The sequence below is a fragment of the Cutaneotrichosporon oleaginosum genome (assembly GCF_008065305.1).
Source record: "Cutaneotrichosporon oleaginosum strain ATCC 20508 chromosome Unknown ATCC20508_contig03, whole genome shotgun sequence".
Classification (NCBI taxonomy): domain Eukaryota; kingdom Fungi; phylum Basidiomycota; class Tremellomycetes; order Trichosporonales; family Trichosporonaceae; genus Cutaneotrichosporon; species Cutaneotrichosporon oleaginosum.
This window is the reverse complement of record NW_027072172.1, coordinates 2,514,324-2,533,676: the sequence shown is the minus strand read 5'-3', so window position 1 is coordinate 2,533,676 and position 19,353 is coordinate 2,514,324. Positions and strand designations below refer to the sequence as shown.

The window sequence follows — 19,353 nt, the reverse complement described above, 5'->3', positions numbered from 1 at the left end:
CTTTCAGCCGAGCGACAGGGTGTGCCTGCGATCTGCGATTAGAGCGTTGCAGAGGGCAATTTTCGGCTTGGCGTCGATCTTAACGTTAATCATCGCAGTCACCAGCCACGGAACACTGCAGAAATCTGCTGATATCCAGCGATGGTGCCTGCAACTCATGTTTCGGCCGACGGGCGTGCTGATAACCATATTATTTCATGGACCATTCGTAGCAAGCCTGTTTGTCGTGGGTGTTCAAGCTGCGCTTTTTAACGACTGAGCGCGGCGAGGAGTTTCATATCTATGTAAGCAGCCCGGTATGGGTTCGTGACAACGTCGCAGCACAAGCGAACGCTTCACTTCAAAGGTCCACCTGCAGACCTATCACATGCGCTCCTACTGGGTTGTGAACAGTGCACAGTTTTTTGAACGTTCACGGGGACAAAGACAGCGGTACCCTGCCTACAGTATAACTAGCTCATGTCAGTATCCAGATACTTGATCATTGTAACGTCCAGTCTGTCTGATGCGCGGCTGTTTTGGCTTCTGACATAGGAATCCCATTTGAACACCCTGTCGGGCCAAAGTTCATCACTTTCTGCCAGGTCAAGTTACACGAATCATCTCACAAATACTTCTAAATAGTGTACACCCCGGCGCCAACGCCCGGGAGCGTCGCAAACGCGGCCTCCTCCAGCTCCTCCTTATTGAGTTTCGCAAACGGCTCATAATCACGCCTCACCCTTTCCAGGAACCCTGGCACCTCGCCAACTGGCAAAAGAGAAATGACAGCGCCGCCCCACCCGCCACCTGTCTGGCGCGCGCCGAGTGCACCGTGTTTCAAGCAGACATCGCGCAGCGCCTCCACCTCGGGGACAGTGCACTCGAAGAGGTCGCGTAAGCTTTCGTGGCTGCCGTTGATAAGATGCCCCAGCTCCGCCCAGTCCCCGTTGGAGCGGCAGAGTTGCACGAAGCGCTCGACACGGAGAGACTCGGTGAATGTGTGCTGTGCGCGCTGAAGGAGCTTGAACCGCTCTGCGCGGACGGGCACAAAGTCCAGATATGTCTCCTCGAATGCTTTGGCAGACATGCCAGAAGCCGCCACCATCTCGTCCCGCGTCCATCCCTCCGGATGAGCGCCCAGAACGGACGGAAGGGCATCAAGGGCGTGCTGGTAAAGCTCGGCATTGCTGCCCTTCTTGCCGAGCATGTCGATCGCCTCCTTCAGCCAGATTCGGCCCGCCTTGCCAGCGGCTGTGGTTCGAGGCGAGTCGATGCCCCACGCGTGCAGCAGCAAACGGGAGGCACAGAGCACCTCCACTACGCGCAGGTTATACCGTTCCGGCGCGGAGTCGGCCAAAGAGTGCGGCGCGAGACTATTTGTGATGACGACGGCGAGGCCGGAGGGCAGAGGGACGGGCTCGGTGTCGAGTGTCGGGTGGAAAGAGAGGTGAAGGAGTGACCCCTTCAGACTCAGCGCTGATGCCGCCTGGTCCATGCCGCCAGTGCGCAGGCCCATGCGGTGCTCGCTCGCAATGGCCATGGCTACAACATCACCCTTCGTCACCTTGTCCACGAGGTTGTTGGCCGTCAAGAAGAGGAGAACGGAGGACACGACCATCGCGGCCGAGGAGCTGAGCCCAGCGCCCGGAGGAACGTTGCCCGTGATGAGCACGTCCAGGCCCGCCGGCTTACCGCCCTCGGGGAAGAAACGCTGGAGGCACTCGAGCAATGCTACTTTGAGATAGTTTTCCCACCCGCCACCGTCCTTTGGAGGCACAAGGCCGGCGTCCCATTGCTGTTTGTACGTGAGCGTAAATTCAGCCGGCTTGAACGACGCCTGCGTGTTGGCGACCCGCACAGTGTTGTCCTCGCGCACGCGGAGGGCGATCAGGATGTCCTGTTCGATAGCTGCGGGCAGGACGGGGAAGAGGGAATAGTCGACGTGCTCGCCGAGAATGTTGACGCGACCGGGGGCCCGCACAATATGGCTGGGTCTCGCGCCGTACCGTTCCGTAAAACTGGATGCCAGAGAGTCCCAACGCTTGCCCTCACGCAGAACCTCGCCAGCGGGGTACACCTCGCCGATATCCTTGAACCTGGGGACAGGGCGGTCGGCGTTGCGCACTTCCTCTTTTGGACGGAGGGGCGAGGACAGGGGCTTGAAGCCCTCCGGGCTCGGAACACGGGACACTGCGCGACTCGCGATATCGTGGTAGTGCACCTCTTCGAGCTCACGAAGGCGCGCGGCGGCCTGCTCGGCTGTGAGGTCGCGCTGAGTCTCACCGAGCATTTCGAAGCCCACCAGGAACTTGCGCACGCTGGCACTCCTCAGGAGTGGCGGGTAGAAATGGAAGTGGGCGTGGGCTGCATCGCTGTCCGGGTTCTCCGGAGCCAGCGGCGCCTGGTGCAGTCCCATGCTGTATGGGAATGGATTTTTGAAGAGGTTGTCGTAGCGCACCAACAGCGCCTTGAGGACGCGCGCGAGGCCCTCGTCCTCGGCCGGTGTCATTTGCGCCAGCGACGGGATGTGCCGCTTGTACGGGAGGACCATGGTCTCGAAGGGCCATACTGCCCAGAAGGGGACGACGGCGACCCAGCCGCCCTCCTCATCGAGCGCGACGACACGCTCGCCACGCTGCACCTCCTCGTGCGCATAGCTGCAGAGGAGACAGGGCTCGCCGTCGCCGCGGCATGGTGCCGCGTGACCGTTGACATGGCCGTTGGCGTGTCCGTTGACATGTCCGTTGGTTTCGCCGCTGCTATGGCCGTTGGCATGTCCGTTGATGCCTTTAGGAGCGGTCGACTTGCTGTGAGTGGCAGTGTAGGCTTTGAGATTCTTGAGCTCCGTTGCAGGCTCGTCCGGCACGTAGGACAGAGTCCAAACCTGCCCGTGTGGGTGCGGAGCACTTGCGCCCATCATAGATCCGCGGTTCTCAAAGATCTGCACGTATCCGTCGGGACTGCCACTCTCACGCAGAAACTTGCCTTCGGCGATGTACACATCACGCCACTTCTGGACGACGCTCACGATCTCGGGTACGCTCATGCGCGCGAGGGTGAGATCGTGCCGCGGGTGGAAGCAGATGACGGAGCAGCGGCCACGCGTGGGTTCGGAAGAGAAAAGCGATTCGATTGACGCAGTCTCGGCAGAGGTGGCGGGCGCTGGACCGACATTCACAGGCAGGGCGTCTGGCAGGAGCGCAGGAAAGTCATTCGCAAACACCTGCCGTCAGGTCACACACCACATGGTCGCGACTCACGTAGGTGTCCTTGTACCGCGGGTTGACATGGCCACCCATGCGTGTGTTGCCGGGGCAGAGGTAGCAGCCCTCCTCATAAGAAGGCAGCTTCTCTTTGTGGGGCGGTTCCACTTGGCCCTGGGTGTCAGCAAGAATCTGGCTGGATGGCAGGTTGCAAGGCGCCATGAGGAATGCAGCAGCCGGTTGATGCCACGGAGCAGTTCGCTCGCCGCGGTTGTTGCAGCGCGGTTGGTGGCGACGCGGTGTACTCTCGTCACCGCGGAGATCTTGCGAGCGATATCCGTGTAATTACCCGGCCGCTCCGCTCCACAGCTTTGGAGCAATGACTGCTTCGCCACCGGTCTTCATTGCTACGCCGCACCACCAGGATGCCTCGTCTCGCCACTCCACACACGCTCGCCGGGACAGTCGGAAGGACTCACATTCCATGGGCGCTTGGTCCGGTGCGGCGACACCAGGACGTGTCTCCCGATGAGTGGGTTGACTGACCGTCAGCTCTCTCCCCGCCCTGGAGCCTACATCGGCGGTGTGGGTGCTCCGTAGGCTGAAACTCCATACTGATGTAGTGAGAATGGGGGCATGCAGATGTGAACAGGTCCAGGTGACCTGTTATGAGGTACTGGCCTCGGTGTCACGGCGCAAGCCTTGGGGCTCGCGTTTAGCAATAACAAAAAGAGATTCCCGTTCGGCGACTGTATGAACGGGAATTTACAACGCTAATCACGGGAATATTCAACGTGGGCGCATTAGGGTCCGGCGAGATCGGCGCACGGCTCTCTCGGCCCGGCATCCCGGCAGTTATAGCGGATGTATTTCGGATATTGGTAGAAGTCACGTGACGCACACAGGGCAGCCGCGTGGCTAACGGAGGGCCGAATATGTACACGCAAGCGTCGCGCTTGAGTGTCGTTCGTCATCGTCGCAGACTGGTCGTAACTCTACACCTCCTCGAACAACTCAGCAACCATGGCAGCACCAGGAGGCGGCGGCGCCTACTCGTGAGATACTTCAGTGGCCGCCCGCTGACCGCAGCTTCTCTCTCACCACCTTCTCCCCCTCGGGCAAGCTCGTTCAGATCGAGCACGCTCTCGCAGCTGTCGCTGGCGGCACAACTTCGCTGGGCATCAAGGGTGGGTGTTAGCAAGCTGCTGCTGTTGCGCACCTTGTTTGAACTCGCGCGGGCAGCTGCTCGAAGAGGACGAGGCAACTCCAAGCCTGTCTTGCCAGGCGCGACGCTGACGCCAGCAACAAATGGTGTCGTCCTCGCGACGGAGAAGAAGGATGTTTCATCACTCATTGACGCGTCCGTTATCGAGAAGGTCGCTCCCATCTGCCCCAACATTGGTATTGTGTACTCGGGTATGGGCCCCGACTTCCGAGTGCTCGTTGCCAAAGCGCGCAAGATCGCTCAGGCATACTGGAAGGTGTACGGAGAGTACCCGCCGACCAAGGTGCTCGTGCAAGAGGTGGCAGCGGTGATGCAGAAGGCGACGCAGTCCGGGTGAGTGGCTAACTTCGGCGGTAACTGTGAGGCATGCTTACACGCAGTGGTGTTCGCCCGTATGGCATCTCTCTTCTCATCGCAGGGTGGGACGCCCACCGTGGACAGTCGCTGTATCAGGTCGACCCCTCTGGATCATACTGGGCGTGGAAGGCGAGCGCGATCGGGAAGAACATGGTGAACGGCAAGACGTTCCTCGAGAAGCGGTGAGTATCTGAAAGACTCTGTGCGGCGAGCGACTCAGGAGGTCTCGGCTGACCCCAGCTACAACGACGACCTCTCCCTCGAAGATGCGATCCACACCGCGCTGCTCACGCTCAAGGAGGGCTTTGAGGGGCAGATGACGGCCGAGACGATCGAAATTGGCATCGTGACAGTGCCTACGCCGGAGCAGCAGATTGCCAAGAGCGGCGAGCGCGCGCCGCCCACGTTCCGCAAGCTCACCGAGCAGGAGGTGCGCGACTACCTCTCGCTGTAAGATAGAGATGTAGAGTATGATATGCAGCATGACACAGCACGCGGGTTGCGTGAGCAGGTTTGGGCTCCGCACAGGGCGAGCGGGACGCCTTGTACGCTGATGTGGTCATGCCCGCAGCGTCCAATACTGCTGATTGCATCAACAGCTTCTGCTTCACATGGTCCGGAACACAATTTCTCCACGGCGACACGAAATCAAGGACTGTTGGTTCGCGCACGCCGTCGTAGGAGCGCAGCAATCTGAGGCGAAGGCGAGAGCACTTCAGAGTACGATCACGCCCATCATCAGTGACTCCGGACAACGGAAGACAAGTCATGGCGAGGTGATGAAAACGAACGAGGTTTCGCTGCGACACTTGCACCATTCAATGGGAAATATTTCTGCCTACCTTTGTCTAGTAGATTGAACGAACGCCGAAGGTTACGCCCCTCTCTTCGTGTCATCTTCTGAGAGACCACTACTTCTTCCCACATTGTAAGGTGGCGGAATCTGTGAGCATCTCACTCGAGTCTGTCACCAGTCGCCGGCAAAGACCACATGTAAACGACCACATTTATCTCACGCATCTCCACCACTGCCACTCCGTACTCCGATCTGGCCGCTCTAACCAAACTAGATCAGCCTAGAGTCGATCATACAGTGTGCATATCGACCAATGCAAAAGACATGAATCGTAACGCTCTATCAAGGTCGACGGGCGTCGTCGGTGGGTATACGAAGCGGCGTATACGCACGCGTCGGGTGGGTAGATGCAGAGATAATGGTGGAGATGTTTATTCTGCGAGTTAGCTCGGTTCACAGTTCAAATGAGCCTATTGAAACTCACGCTGGGCACACTGGACACCCGGGCGCTCGTCGTCGTCCTCGTCCATGTCGTCGCCGCTCGAGGCCGCGGTGCGGCGCTGACGGTCGTTGGGCTCCTCAAGCGTGACCTCGTCAAAGTGCAGCTTGGGGTCGAGCTTGGGGAGCGCCGGGCGCTTGGGAAGGGCTTTCTCCAGGAGAGGGAAGGCGGATGGGTCGAGGTGGTCGGGGAACTTGACGTTGATGCGCACGAAGAGGTCGCCGAGCTCGTGGTGACGGTAAGAAGGCATGCCCTGGCCCGAAATGCATCTAAGAGCTCCGGGCTTGATGATCTCACCCGGAACGATTGTGACATGGAGCGCGTGGTCGTCGAGGTGGGGGATAACAAACTCGCCGCCAGCGAGCGCAGTAAGAAGGTCGATCTCGACATCCGTGAAGAGATCGTCACCCTTGCGCTGGAAGCGCTCGTGTGGCTTCTCCTCGACGACGATAATTACATCGCCGGGCACGATGCCTGGCGCCTGGTCCGACTCTCCGGCAAACTTGATCTGCTGTCCGCTCTTCATGCCCTTGTCGATGTGGACCTCCAGGACCTTGCGCTCCGAGTTGACCTTCTTGCCGTGGCACACCTTGCAGCGGTCCTTGGGGTCCATGATCTCACCAGTGCCCTCGCACTCGTTACAGGGCTGCTGGATCTGCTGCATCATGGGCCCGAGCTGGCGGAACATGACCTTGACGCCCTGCCCACGGCATGACGCACACTGCTTGACCGCACCCTTCTTGCCGCCGAGACCGTCGCAGCCCTTGCAGAGCACCGACTTGGAAAGCGCGAGCTTCTGGACCTTGCCCTTGTAGAGGTCCTCGAGCGAGACACCGATACGGTGCACGAGGTCCTTCCCGCGGCGTGGTCCAGACGGCCGGCCACCGCCGCCACCGAAGAAGCCGCCGCCACCGCCGCCGAAGAGCTGCGAGAACAGGTCGTGCTCCATGCCGCCCATGCCACCCATACCGCCGCCGCCCTCGAGGCCCTCCTTGCCCGCCTGGTCGTAGATCGCGCGCTTCTGAGAGTCGGACAACACCTCATAGCTGGCATTAGAGCTGTCGGGGACGTCGACTAGGCTGACCGTTCGATACTTACGCGTGAGTCAGATCCTTGAAGAGCTCGGGGTCACCGCCCTTGTCAGGGTGGTGCTTGAGAGCACTAAACGTTAGCGTTCGGTCCAAGCTTAGTGGAGGCGCAATGCATGCTCACCTTTTCCTGTATGCCTTCTTAATCTCGTCATCGCCGGCGGTGGGCTTCACGCCGAGGAGGTCGCTGCAAGGTCGGATTAGAGAGGGGGGAACGGGAAGCGAGTGTACGCGAAAACGGTGATGCGATCAAGGGAAGACACACGGTCAGCTCTGTTTCTCGTTCTGCATGTGCCTCGTACTCACTAGTACTCGCTGTAGAGTGAAATGGGTCACAGGGAGGTGAAATGAGAGCGTGCGCGTATAGTAGAGCGTTGCATGACAACGGAGAAGGCGAGCGTCAGCATGATTTCATATGGGTGACCAAGCTTCTGCGCCCGCAGCCAACGATGCGTCTGACGAGCACCAGAGCACCTTCGATGGCTGCTGCGCGTGACAGCGAGGGAGGGATACTCACGTCTCCCGAACCATTGTGCTAGAGATGGACTTTTGGAGGAGGAGGAGGTGATGGAAGAGAAGATGAGATGGTCGACTATGACGGGGGGTACGTGATCAATAATGGAAGTAGGACGAGTGGTGATGATAGAAGTCTCTGGTACAGTCTGGGTGAGCAATTGGTGGCGTGGGGGATTACAGGCGGAGGTGTGCCATCCAGGGTCTCTGAGATTTTGAGGGGGGCTCAAAGGCGGCGATGTCAACTTTATCCGGCACGCACAGCCAGCCTGCTGCCGGCTCGCCGCCCTCTCCGCCCGCCGGCCTCGACCGCATGCATGATCTGTAGTTCATCCCCGTCGGTCGTGCCCAGCCCGCTGTGCGGTATGTCTACGTGCTCGCTTCGTTCAGTCTGCATTCAAGTGCATGTGAAACCCTCCAGTCTGAATGGCTCATTGAAAGTGTGTCAAGTCCGAGAGTTTGCAGCACGACGCGTCTCTCATTAGGGCACTTACGTTCCGCGTTCTTGGGCGCGGGCCCGGCGTTGCCCCAGCTTCATTCGCCACCCGGTTCCACCACCTCCACCACCTTCCAGCACGTTCCAACGTAATGCTTCCGTTACTCCATCACGTGACCAAAAGCCACGCGAGTATCGCGTGGTACTTATTCGAGCATCCGCTACCTCCCGATATTGTTGTGACGGAGAGTGCGGTGGCCAGTTCGTCATTCAGCCTCGAGTTACCAAGTCCCTTGCGCATCGTCTTCACGTCTCTCCGTCCCATCTCCTAATCCAGGTCTACTCTACGGGCTTTTACGCAACGCATAGCTCCCCTTGCCGTCGTCTTCGCCATGGCGCCGGCAGCTCCGCGCACGTCAAGTCCGAGCATGGGTGGGTCACAAGACCTGTTGTTTGTGATTGACTGTAGACCATGCCGACCCCGTCCTTGCCAAGCTCGCCGAGTCCGCAACATTTGAGTAAGCTTAAGCTGCCCAAGTATGCTTGCTGACATGCAGCTGCGACTGGCCCACTCTTCGCCACCACCTGTATCTCGCGCTGCTGGCCGCGCACCCCATTTTCCTTGAGAAAGGCAAGCCGCCCACCTACTCTGGGGCTGTGCCCGTATCAGTGTCGCCAACGAACACGGACGGGCGCGTGCCCATTACAATGGAGGACGATGAGCTGCGGCCTTCTACACCCGGAGGTCTTGTAATCCCCCCGTTTGCGCCGCTGGACCCAAATCGCCGCCGCCCGCACGTGCTGGTCATCAACGCCGGCGAAGGGCGGCTGAACGGCACCACTGGGCGCGGGAACCCGTTCGAGGACGAATGGGATGAGGAGGTCATCATCGGCGGGCGCAAACTACCTAGTTGGTACGACGATGAAGAAGGCAAGCGAGAGGTGGAGAAGGTGGCGCAGCGCATCGAGGACCTTCCCTAGTGAGCCACACGAGGTCGACAGCGTAGCTGACTTCAGCGCGCCTTTCACGGTTCAACGCCTTGCAGAGCTGCTGCTCGCACCCACACGGCTGCACTCCACTCTTGGCAAGTTCCTCCGCGCCGTGGAGAAGACAATCAACGTCACCACCGCGTACGCGCCTCCCTCGTACACCTACGTGCCCCCACCATCGGTCTTATCAATGGACAATATCGGCACGCCGTCGGCCTCGCCTTCACCTGCGACAATGGACGTTGACAGCACAGTGCCACCCGGCTCGATGACGCCCATGTTCTCTCCGATCCCGTGGGCGACAGGAGAGAACGATGCGCTCGGCGAGCCTATGATGGACGTGGACGACGGGCCAGGCGACGACGGCCTCATGTCCCCGCTCATGTTAAATGAGGGCGGGAGCGTGTTTGCGTCGCAGCAAGGCCGCTCACCAACTCCCGAACCAGAGGACGACGCGGAAACGCGCAAGAGTCCTGAGCGGGGAGGGCGAAGGGAGTCCGAAGGGGCCAGCGGCAGTAGTGGACGGCCTGTTGCCGGCGGCAGCGGGAACTCCGGGCGGGCAGAAGCTGAAGGCGGCGGCGACCCAGGCAACACGCCTTACCTCGGACGCGTGGACGAGTTGGACATGGGCCCGATCACATCCAACGGACACCATGGCGAGGAGCCGGCGACGGGCGTCGGCGAAGCTGGAAACATGACACCACACGGGATGAGCGACCAGCCTGTTCCCCTGAGCCGCACAACAGTGATTACTGAATCGCAGCGCGACATTGCCCCATTGCCGCGGCGTGGGGCTGTGTCCGCCGAAGGCGAAGGAGAGCCGGAGGATATTGCCACCGCAGCGGCGGATACTACGGAGGAAGCCCGGGCAGGGGCGAAGGTCGAGGATGTGACGCAGGAAGGGAAGGACGAATTGAAAGCCGAGGTCGAGCCCTCTGAAGCTTAGCCTGCGGCTGGGGACAGACAGCTCTAGGCAGGGGGCGAAGGCTTAGGCTTTGGCGATGGGTGCGGCAGAACCCACGACGTCCCGTCCGCGTGGATTGTATGTCTAGTGTCATGGACTTTGTCACAGGTGCATTCGTATTCTACTGTATATGCCTGCGGGTCTATCCAGGCGAGGCGGGCTGTACGCAGCCGAGATCGGATAAGATGTCTGAATAGCTAGCGTTTATGAACCAGCCTACTCGGTGGGAGCCTGCCACACCGGCTGGGCTTCGGGGTCGTTGTCTGGCGCGCGCATCGTGCTGTCGTCAGCAAGCATAGTCTCATCTTACGGACCTCGGCGTGTCGACAGCAGGGATGAAGTGGAGCGCCACGAACGCGAGGCCTACCAACCCCACAATCGAGCCGCACACCTTGAGCAGCGTGTGGTAGTTGAGCATGAGCACGCCCATGAGGAGGTAGACTGTGGTGAGCAGGGTCGCGGGTGAGAGAGGCAGGGAGGCGGAGGCGAACAGCCTCCGAGACAGGAGCAGACGGAGGGACTCACAGACACCCCGCCCAATGAACGAGTGCATGAAGCTCGCGTACTGCGCCACGAGCGCCTTTTGGTGCTTTGACGGCTTGCGCACCTCCATGCCGAGCACGACTACGCCGGCGAGAATCTCGTACACGCCAATAATGATCGAGGAGAAGGAGAGGTTGATGATGGAGCCGATGCCGCCGGCGATGCAGAGGCCGCCGACCGCCCTGGGGTGAGCGTGGGGAGGCGGGGTGAGGTAAGGGGGTTGTAGGGGGGCAACCCGAGATGTGAGAGGAGGGCGGAAGGGGTGGCGGAGGAGGAGGGATGCTGAAGAGTGATAGCGGTGCTGCTCACGGAGAGCATATTGCTGAGGACAGATCCATCACTCCAGCCTTCCGCATCCGCACACCGCACGCCGGACTGGGGCGCCTGGCCTTGAGACATGCCTCGTCGGCGTCAACGCCCCCGCTATCCCACGACGGCATTGGCGCCGCGCAGCGATACGTACATATTGGCGATGCTGGGGTCAGCTGTAGCCCTCAAACTCGGACATACCGGATCAGTTCTTCTGGGTTCTGCAGGATGCGCTCCATTGTCGTGTCGTAGTGTTGGATGCAGAGTTGAGAAACGCGACGTGCTCGGCGGACGGGAAGCGAGAAGGATGATGTGGAGGTTGAACTGGAATGGGGGGTGGGCGGACATCATTTCAGGGGCCGTCGTCATGTCAGCGGCGCAACTTTATTCCCTCGACGCGGGCCAACCTCGGCGCAGGTACACACCTAGTCTGCAGCTTGCAGGGTAGTCTTGCATGTCTCAGAGATGTTAAATGGAATAGTGACGAGAGTATGCATCATGATTGATCCCATCTAGATACTCGCTAATCACGTTCACCACAGACCGCTGGACGCCTGGAGTCAGTCTGGCCTCATAAGGCGGACGTACGTTCTTGTCGCTGCGCTTGCGCGGCGCCTCGACATCCTCCTCGTCCTCGACACCGCCAAACACTGCCGTCAGCTTACTGTGCCAACGGGGAAGCTGGCGACTCACTGGCAGCACCCATCTGCGACTTGCCGCCGGGACCTGGGGTCAGCTCGGGTCCACCGCCAATGCCGACATCGCCTCCGTGCGCGTGCTGCGCGGATGGCAGCACGTCCTCGAGCAACTCACCCTCGCGGACCTTGCGCGTGGGCCGGAAGTTGGGTGGGGGGTTGCTCTCGCGCTCCGTGTTACGCGCCTCAGCAGTCGCCGACTCGACCTTCTCGCCGGGACCCAGCTCGATCTTGTTCTCATCGGGCAGGTCCTCGATGTGCGCGCCGCCGTCAGCCTCGGGCTCGACGTGGAGCTTGAGATGCTCCATCCGGTCAATGTCAATGTCGACGCCGGGGCCGCCATCCTTAGGCGGCGCGAGGGAGAGCGCGTCCGCCTCCTCGTACTCCTCGCCGTAGAGCTTGAAGCTCTGCTTGCCCCCGGGAGGGTCAACGACCTTGCGCGATGGCCGGGTCGTGGCGGCTTGCGAGGACGACGAGGGCTTAGGGTCCTCGTGGTCGTTAATCTCGGCCTGGTGTGAGCGCGAGCGCCAATCAGGCGCGTCTGGATGCGATCTACGTGCTCCCTGCTCATCAACACACCTCAATCAGGTCCTTGACAGCCTCGTCCGTCGCTGCCTGCGACATGTGCCCGAACGACGCGTACTCTGGGCGTGAGTTCGCCTTCCATGGTCAGGATAGACATACTGGGCTGCTTGTCAGCTAAGCAGCTCCCCTCGAGCGGCACATACCAGCTTCTGGATCTCGGTGAAGTTCGTGTTGACGGTCAGCTGGCAAGATCTAGGAGTAAGCTGCTGGCCTCCATAGTCCACCTGGACCGGCGCCCACGCACTTGAGGAACTCGAGGAGCGAGCGCTTCGAGAACACAATCTTGTCACTGGTTTCAGTGCGCGCACCAGAAGCAAATCACTCACGTGTCCCAGTTGAGCTGGCCTGGCGAGGTTAGCTATGGGTCTCAAAGGGTGCAGTGGTGCCTAGGCAAGCAGTGCGCTCCTGGTCCACATCAAGATGAACCAGGAGCTCGTGACAAGCCAGTTCTGCAAAATAGTTGGGAGTGGCACCGCGATCGATGCACTGATCAACTACTGGCTCGGGCACTTCCGCAGCCGGTCCGCATATTCATGTTACACCTGAGACACGTACCGATGGTCTGGCCCCTGCTGTCAGCTATGCGAGCTCGACATCGACATTGACATCGACATCTCCGTCGCTCTAATCTCGACCACTGCTTCTTCCTCTTCGCAGGTCTCCCAGGTCATTCGCGCACACGCCTGGACTGTCAACTCACCAGGTCTTGGGCTCGTCCATCTTGAAGGGATGAATGGGGGTGAAGGTGTACTGGTTGCTGCTGTCAGCTGGACTAATCAAGGTCACTCACTCGGACTTGTCAGCCATCTTGGTAGTTGTGATCTGATCTGAGAGAGTGAGAAAAGAGACAAGGAGATGAAAGGGAGATCGTGTCGAGAGCGGCTGGGAGTACGATGACGCTGGCATTAGGGTCGGCTTGAACCCTTGATCGCCGGAATAGAGCGAGATGACCGTGGGAGAGTTGGCGAGAAACCTCCACCACAGATGTTCTGACGTCTTGAACGATTGCTCATGCCCGTGTAATTTCTGAGAACGTCTCCATCACTCATCCTCAGGCCGCTATTCTCTTGGTTCCTCACATCTGGTCTCTTCTTCGACTTATCGCCTCCCAGCGTTCACTTTCTAACAGCGCTCTTCGCCCTCTTCACCCGCTGTCACACGCCCCACCATGCGCTACGCAGTCATGGTCACCGGCCCCGCTGGCGCGGGCAAGAGCACCTTCTGCCAGGCGCTCATCACGCATGCCCAGACCATTGGGCGACAAGTGCATCTGATCAACCTCGACCCCGCCGCGGAACGGTTCGAGACTCCGCCAGTATTGGACATCCGCGATCTCATCAGCCTCGAAGACGTGATGGAGGAGCTCGAGTTCGGGCCAAACGGTGGATTGGTGTACTGCTTTGAGTGAGTTTGCGCTCTGAGGCTACGGGTGATGGCCAGAGGAGGAGGAGGCCTGACAGTCTTGCATCTGTCGCGGAATCCGAATCGCTCTTCCTCTTCTGCTTTACTCCTGCCCCCCTCCCTCACCTCCATCCGGCATCACCATTGATCCTGCCGCCGCTTACACCAGGTACCTCCTCGACAACCTCGACTGGCTGGAAGAGGAGCTTGGCGCATACGAGGACGAGTATCTGATCATCGACTGCCCCGGCCAGATCGAGCTGTACACGCACATCCCCCTCCTCCCACAACTTGCCACCTTCCTCGACCGACGACTCAACTTCCGCACCTCGGCCGTCTACCTCGTCGAGTCGCAATTCATGCAGGACCGCGCCAAGTACTTTGCAGGTGTTCTCTCCGCCATGTCGTGCATGCTGTCCCTCGGCATCCCCATGCTCTGCCTCATGAGCAAGATGGACTTAGTTAAGGACGCGAAGGGGCGGATCGGGCGCGAGGTTGGGCGATACCTTGATCCCGATCCGGGGTTGGTCGAGGAGGACGTGCACGCCCGCACGAATCCCAGGTTCCACGGGCTGAATCGCGCCGTCGCAGGCCTGATTGAGGACCAGAACATCGTCTCCTTCCTTCCCCTGGATGTCACCGACGAGGACAGTGTTAACACTATTCTATCGCATGTCGACAACATGATGCAGTACGGCGAGGACGAGGAGCCCAAGGTCCCCAAGGACATGGACGAGGGTGAGCTAGCGGTGTTGGATCCTAGCTGACGTCAGGCGACTTTGAGGAGTAGTGCGCGAGCGCGACAGTCCTTCGCCCTCTTGCTCCCCACACGACTTCACTTCATCGACTTCATCTTGACATAACCAGCATGCATAATATCAACAGGACCGCCCGCCAGCAGCGATCGCGCGCTTGCGCTGCGCTGAAAAATAATAACACTAGATCTTTGTCCGCAGGCCCCGCGCATTCAACAGCCGTTCAGTCCGGAAGCGCTCGTACACAACCTCACGGGTCGTCTGGCGCAGCCAGTCAGTTGCATCGACGATCGCATTCCGTACCGCCGGCAGGTCCGAGTGTGCGGGATCAGCCGCGTCCGCCCGGCCCCACCGGAACGCGCGCGTGAAGCCTGGTCCAGGTTCGGGCGCAAAGACGACGTACGGGAAGTCGGTGTCGGGCTCGGAGTCTCTTGCGTCGTCGCCCGAGTCGTCCTCGTACTGGGGTCAGAGGGAGTCCAATAATCACAGGCCAAGAGTCTCGCCGCCATCGGCCTAACAGTGATGCAACCGGCGAGCTCCCGAAACGCCCCACTCACTTGCCCAGCAGAAAGGACGCCGAATGGCCCCAAGGGGTCACGCCCAAAAACGGCCGCGAGGTCGCGACGGACAGCGGCGCGTACGGCCGTGAGTTCGGTGGTCGTGAGCGCGTCCGCATGCGTCAGAAGAGGGAGGACGTTGGCGCGGACGGAGAACTGGCGCATCTGGGGTCAGACTGGACGTGGTCCGCTGAGCCTAGCTGGGAACCGACACCTCTGCCCATAGGCAGCACTCACAGCCTCAATGTCGTCGGCGCTCAGCTTGGCGGCGACGCCGGGCGCCTCGGGCTCGAGCTCGCTCTCGGGCCGCGTGGGGCCCTTGTTCGCGGGCGGCTCCATCACTGTGTCCCAGTCGATCTCGACCGGCGAGGCGGGACACAGGATCGTGCGTGCGTCCATGACGTAGATGACTGGGGTGAGCGGCGATCCGAGTGCGGCGTGACGCCCGGCACACGTCCTCTAGTGTTCCTTCGCTCCGCCCTTCCATGGTCACACCTTCCGGCCACCCTTGTCTGGCTCCCAACGCCGTCACAAGCCTCTCCCTCGTACGCGCCTCGCTCCCTGGACCGGCCGCCGACCCAACATCCGGAGTACTCACTCAGATGCACCAGCTCCCCGCCATCGCTCTTGCGGCGCACAACCTTGCTCTCCTCGGCCAGCACTCTACTGAGCCGGTCCTCGACCATGGTGATGAGGGCGCGGAGGGCGCGCGCCCGCGTCTTGCGCAGCTCGTCGGGGAGCGGCAGCCCCGGCGTGTCGAGGAGGACGGCGCCGCGCCGCTCGTCCGCGACATTTATGTCGTGGCGCACGACGCTCGTCGTCGGCCCGACGCGCACCGCGAGCCGCGGCGCCTGCGGGTCGAGGACGTGCGTGAGTGCGTCGATGAGGCTGGCGTCAGCGGCACGGACCTCATCCGAGATGCGGAGGCCTCTCCGCCGTCCCGTCCGCGTCACCGTTCACCCTGCGCTGCACAACGCAACTCACCACGTCTTGCCCGACCCGCTGGGCCCCGCGACAATCACCGTGAGCGGCGCGGCGCGGCGCTGGCGCGCGCGCCGCATCGTGCCCGGCCGCGAAATTGGCTGGACCGGCACGATGTGGTGCGGCGAGAACGGGCGGTGGAAGTCCGGGCTGGCGCCAGTCGCGTCTCTGATCTGCGAGGCGGCGCGGGAGCGGCCGGGCGCCGAGCCCGCGTGGCCGTGGCCGGGGCCGTGGCCGCTGTCACTCGTCGCGCCGGGGATGGGGATGGCGCGCGGAGCGAGGTTGTTGTACTGCGGCACGTAGCTGTGCCTGTAGGCTGTGGGTGCGTGGGCGGGGGCGGGGGCGTCCCGGGCATGGGAGGCCCACTCGGCGTCGATGAGCGGCTTGGCCTCGGGGAAGGAGAGGGCCGCGAGCGTCGGCACCGGCTCGTCGGGCTTGCGCCGCGGCGGCTGCTTCCGGAGCAGGCTGATGGGCATGGCGATGAAGATGGCTGCGTTAGGCTGCCGCGGTCGTGGTCGTCGTGGTGGGTGAGGATGTGGACGTGGATGTGGTCGTCGCGAGAGAAGGGATCTGTGCGCTGTGCAAGTCACGAGTCACGAGTCACGAGGAGTGGCTCGCAAAGGAGGAAATTGTTATTGTTTGTGAGAGGACACACGCGTCAAGCGTCGGTGTCGAGTGGGCGGGGCAGCGGGCGATGGGCTGGGCCAGAATGAAAGTGGGGATAGGAACTGGTCGTCAAGACCGAGTCAAGGTTAGAGTGAAGAGAGATGGAGCAGGCGAGAAGAGGTAAGTGAGTGAGTGCGTGATGGGTGAGTTGAGTGCGCGGTGCGTGCTGCGCGGTGCGTGGTGCGCGGTGCGCGGTGCGCGGTGGTCGCGCCGGTCGGGGAGTCATGGCATGGCACGGTGGCGACGGTCATGTTGGATGGGCGGTGGGTGTGTGGGGTGCGAGACGCCAGGAGAAGGAGGAGGAGCAAGGCCAAAGGAGCAAAGAGGAAGAAGAGATATGCCGGCATGGGGCCATGGGCCATGGGGGTCGCCTGCATCGCCTGATCGCCTGATCGCCTGTCGCGTGTCGCGTGTCAGCTGCCCAGCGTCTCCCGATCTCCCAGCATCAGTCTCATGCTTCATGTCCCATGTCGACGCGCCTGGCGTACCTGGCGTCAGAGATCACTACAGTATGTCTGTGCGTCAGGGCTCTACGAATTCTTGACACGCGCAACGCGACTCGTCGACGCCTGAGCACCTGAGATTGGCCTCGATCAAGCAGCGAGGCAGGCCTGATACGTGATACATGATACACACACTCTCTCCTTGCTTCCCTGCGCCCTTGCTTCCCGACCCAGCAATGTCACATCCCGACCCTTCTCCCAACCTCAGCCATACAACCCCTCCGCTGCCTGCTCGTGCGACCGGTGCATATAGTATAGTCTATGGGACAGTGGAGACAAACGAGTGTCTTGTTGTAAAGATGGTCTAATCGTGGCAATGTGCGAGCGCTGAAGAGTGCGACGGCGCTTACACCACGCACTTCAGGTCGGCCTTCTCGACGAGCGCAAGTCCAGCGCCTAGCGCCCAGCCGAGCTCGACACCACGCAGCTGCTTCTCAACAAGCAGCGTCCGGTCGTCGTGAATCTCGTAGCCCAACCCAAGGAGGCCAACCATGAACGTAAGGTCAAGGCAGTACTCTGGGCGGTCTTTGAGCTCCTCCATCGCCTCCGTGTTGTCGCCCCAGCGCTTCTCCCACGCCGTGGGGCCGTCGCACACGTCCGACGCTATGCTCTTAAGGTCCTTGAGAGTCAGGCTGCTGGCCTTGGGCGCAAGCAAAGGCTTGATCCGGTCCGTAAAGTACGAAAGCGCGAGGAAGTCGCCGCGAGGGAAGTGGTCGATCAGCGCAGGCTGGTACACGCCGTTGAAAGAGCATGGTGCGACCTTGCACAGCGCGTCCTTGCCCATCACAAGCTCGACAGTACGCTTGCACGCCTCGTACCCGCCGTTCCCACCAGCCATGGTCACGTTGACGGCCGAACGCCCCGGTGGGTCAAGGGTGACGCGACGGGTCGTGCCGCGCGACAGGCAGGCGTTGGGCACCTCTACCTCCTCAGTGAGAGCATCCCATTCACCGCTCTGCGTGAACTGCCACATGAACGCCACGAGGTTGTGGACGCTGCGGCGCGCGCGCATCAGACCGTAGTTGAGGTAAGAGTGCTGGTAAAGGACGTGGTCCTTGCCCATGAAGCGGAGGTTGTACTTGTGGTCACCCTCGTGGAAGTCGTCGCTCGACGAGGTAAAGTCGGGCTCGAAAACAATCTGGGTAGAAGCGCCACCGAGGTCCATGACGGCAAGCGTGTCGGTCGTCTTGACACCCTCGCCAATCTTGCCGAGAAGGTAGTTGGCCGTGATCCAGGCGTAGACACCCTCGTCTTTGCCCTCCATGATCTCGATCGCGCCTTCGGGCACCGGGAACTTGTACTTGGTCTCGAGGTGGTTACGGACCTCTTCGAGGATCGCGCTCGACTGCTTCTCGCCGAGGAGGCGAAGACCAGCCGTCGCCTTGACCTCGACGGGCGAGCAGTTCCACAGCGACTTGGGCACTACACGCTGAGCCTCCTCCATGAGCTCATCAAGGGACGCAGCGGCCGCAGTGGGGTCATCCTTGTACGACGACAGTCCGGGCTTGAGCATCTTGAACGTCTCGTACTCGAGCTGGGGCGAGGGCCCGCAGTTGTGGAACTTGTAGACGTGAATGCGCGAGCCAGTCGAGCCGGCGTCAATTGTGAGCGCGTACTGAACGAGGGGCTTCTCGCCATAGGCAGTGGAGCAGTGAGTTGTGGACGAGGCGTCGGGGTCGGTCTCAAAGGAGGTTGGGTGTTCTTTCCCATCCGAGACTGGCTCGTTCTCCGTCCCATCATCCTCGTCCGCGGCAGGGGTCGAAGGTGGGGCGGTCTCGACAGGGGTCTTGTCGGTGCCGGCTCCCAGGTCAGGCTGATCCTCGTCGTTGTGATCAACGGGAGCGTGGTCGACGGGAGCGGCGCTTCCAGCTGGGGGAGGCGTGTAGTCCTCGTCGTCGCCCTGCTCCGCGGCAACCGGCTCGTAACCCAAGTCGGCGCTGGGGGTGTACCCATCATCGTTTACGCTAACATCCTTGCTACTCCCCATGGAGGAGAAGCCGATAATTAGGACGAGGGCAGCGACAGCGCCGATGGCAGCATACCGCTTCCAAGCGGCAAAGCCGCCGACACGTTTCCGCCGATGCCCCTCCGCGCTGGTGGGGAGGGGTGTGTACTTGCGGGAGGAGAACATGGATCCGGGCACGGTGGGCAGGGGCCTAGGACGGCGTCGGAGGAGGGAAGGCGGGGAGTGGGGGCTCGGAGTGAGCGGTTCGGGCGAGGGGGAGGAGTCGCGCGAGGGCGGGAGGGAAGAAGGGAGGGAGGAGGGGAGAGAGGAGGATTGCGATGCAGGAGGACCGTCTCGCAT

General features: G+C 61.2%; 7 protein-coding genes across 7 annotated transcripts; 3 read left to right on the top strand and 4 right to left on the bottom strand.

Moving 5' to 3' along the window:
- Positions 1-481: 481 nt before the first annotated feature.
- COLE_04195 (uncharacterized protein) lies at positions 482-3,798 on the bottom strand (the record flags this gene model as incomplete). Its single annotated transcript, XM_065626331.1, has 7 exons — positions 482-577; positions 2,204-2,639; positions 2,787-3,124; positions 3,155-3,205; positions 3,243-3,359; positions 3,665-3,726; positions 3,762-3,798. The coding sequence occupies 7 exons, from the start codon at positions 3,796-3,798 to the stop codon at positions 482-484; spliced, it is 1,137 nt and encodes a 378-aa protein (XP_065482412.1).
- A 410-nt stretch (positions 3,799-4,208) lies between these two features.
- Positions 4,209-5,221, top strand: COLE_04194 (uncharacterized protein; the record flags this gene model as incomplete). Its single annotated transcript, XM_018426289.2, has 5 exons — positions 4,209-4,240; positions 4,275-4,372; positions 4,488-4,743; positions 4,791-4,949; positions 5,008-5,221. 5 exons carry the CDS (start codon positions 4,209-4,211, stop codon positions 5,219-5,221), a joined length of 759 nt encoding a protein of 252 aa, XP_018282747.1.
- A 3,270-nt stretch (positions 5,222-8,491) lies between these two features.
- Positions 8,492-10,035, top strand: COLE_04193 (uncharacterized protein; the record flags this gene model as incomplete). Its single annotated transcript, XM_018420632.2, has 4 exons — positions 8,492-8,531; positions 8,569-8,617; positions 8,657-9,079; positions 9,117-10,035. 4 exons carry the CDS (start codon positions 8,492-8,494, stop codon positions 10,033-10,035), a joined length of 1,431 nt encoding a protein of 476 aa, XP_018282745.1.
- A 234-nt stretch (positions 10,036-10,269) lies between these two features.
- Positions 10,270-11,144, bottom strand: COLE_04192 (uncharacterized protein; the record flags this gene model as incomplete). The annotated part of the gene is made up of 4 exons (XM_065626330.1): positions 10,270-10,333; positions 10,368-10,494; positions 10,579-10,778; positions 11,095-11,144. The coding sequence occupies 4 exons, from the start codon at positions 11,142-11,144 to the stop codon at positions 10,270-10,272; spliced, it is 441 nt and encodes a 146-aa protein (XP_065482411.1).
- A 2,209-nt stretch (positions 11,145-13,353) lies between these two features.
- On the top strand, positions 13,354-14,353 carry COLE_04191 (uncharacterized protein; the record flags this gene model as incomplete). Its single annotated transcript, XM_018421086.2, has 2 exons — positions 13,354-13,589; positions 13,756-14,353. The coding sequence occupies 2 exons, from the start codon at positions 13,354-13,356 to the stop codon at positions 14,351-14,353; spliced, it is 834 nt and encodes a 277-aa protein (XP_018282742.2).
- Positions 14,354-14,524: 171 nt separating this feature from the next.
- COLE_04190 (uncharacterized protein) lies at positions 14,525-16,355 on the bottom strand (the record flags this gene model as incomplete). The annotated part of the gene is made up of 5 exons (XM_018426288.2): positions 14,525-14,800; positions 14,899-15,063; positions 15,136-15,308; positions 15,497-15,786; positions 15,883-16,355. 5 exons carry the CDS (start codon positions 16,353-16,355, stop codon positions 14,525-14,527), a joined length of 1,377 nt encoding a protein of 458 aa, XP_018282741.1.
- A 1,039-nt stretch (positions 16,356-17,394) lies between these two features.
- Positions 17,395-19,353, bottom strand: COLE_04189 (uncharacterized protein; the record flags this gene model as incomplete). Its single annotated transcript, XM_018421775.2, has 1 exon — positions 17,395-19,353. One exon carries the CDS (start codon positions 19,351-19,353, stop codon positions 17,395-17,397), a length of 1,959 nt encoding a protein of 652 aa, XP_018282740.1.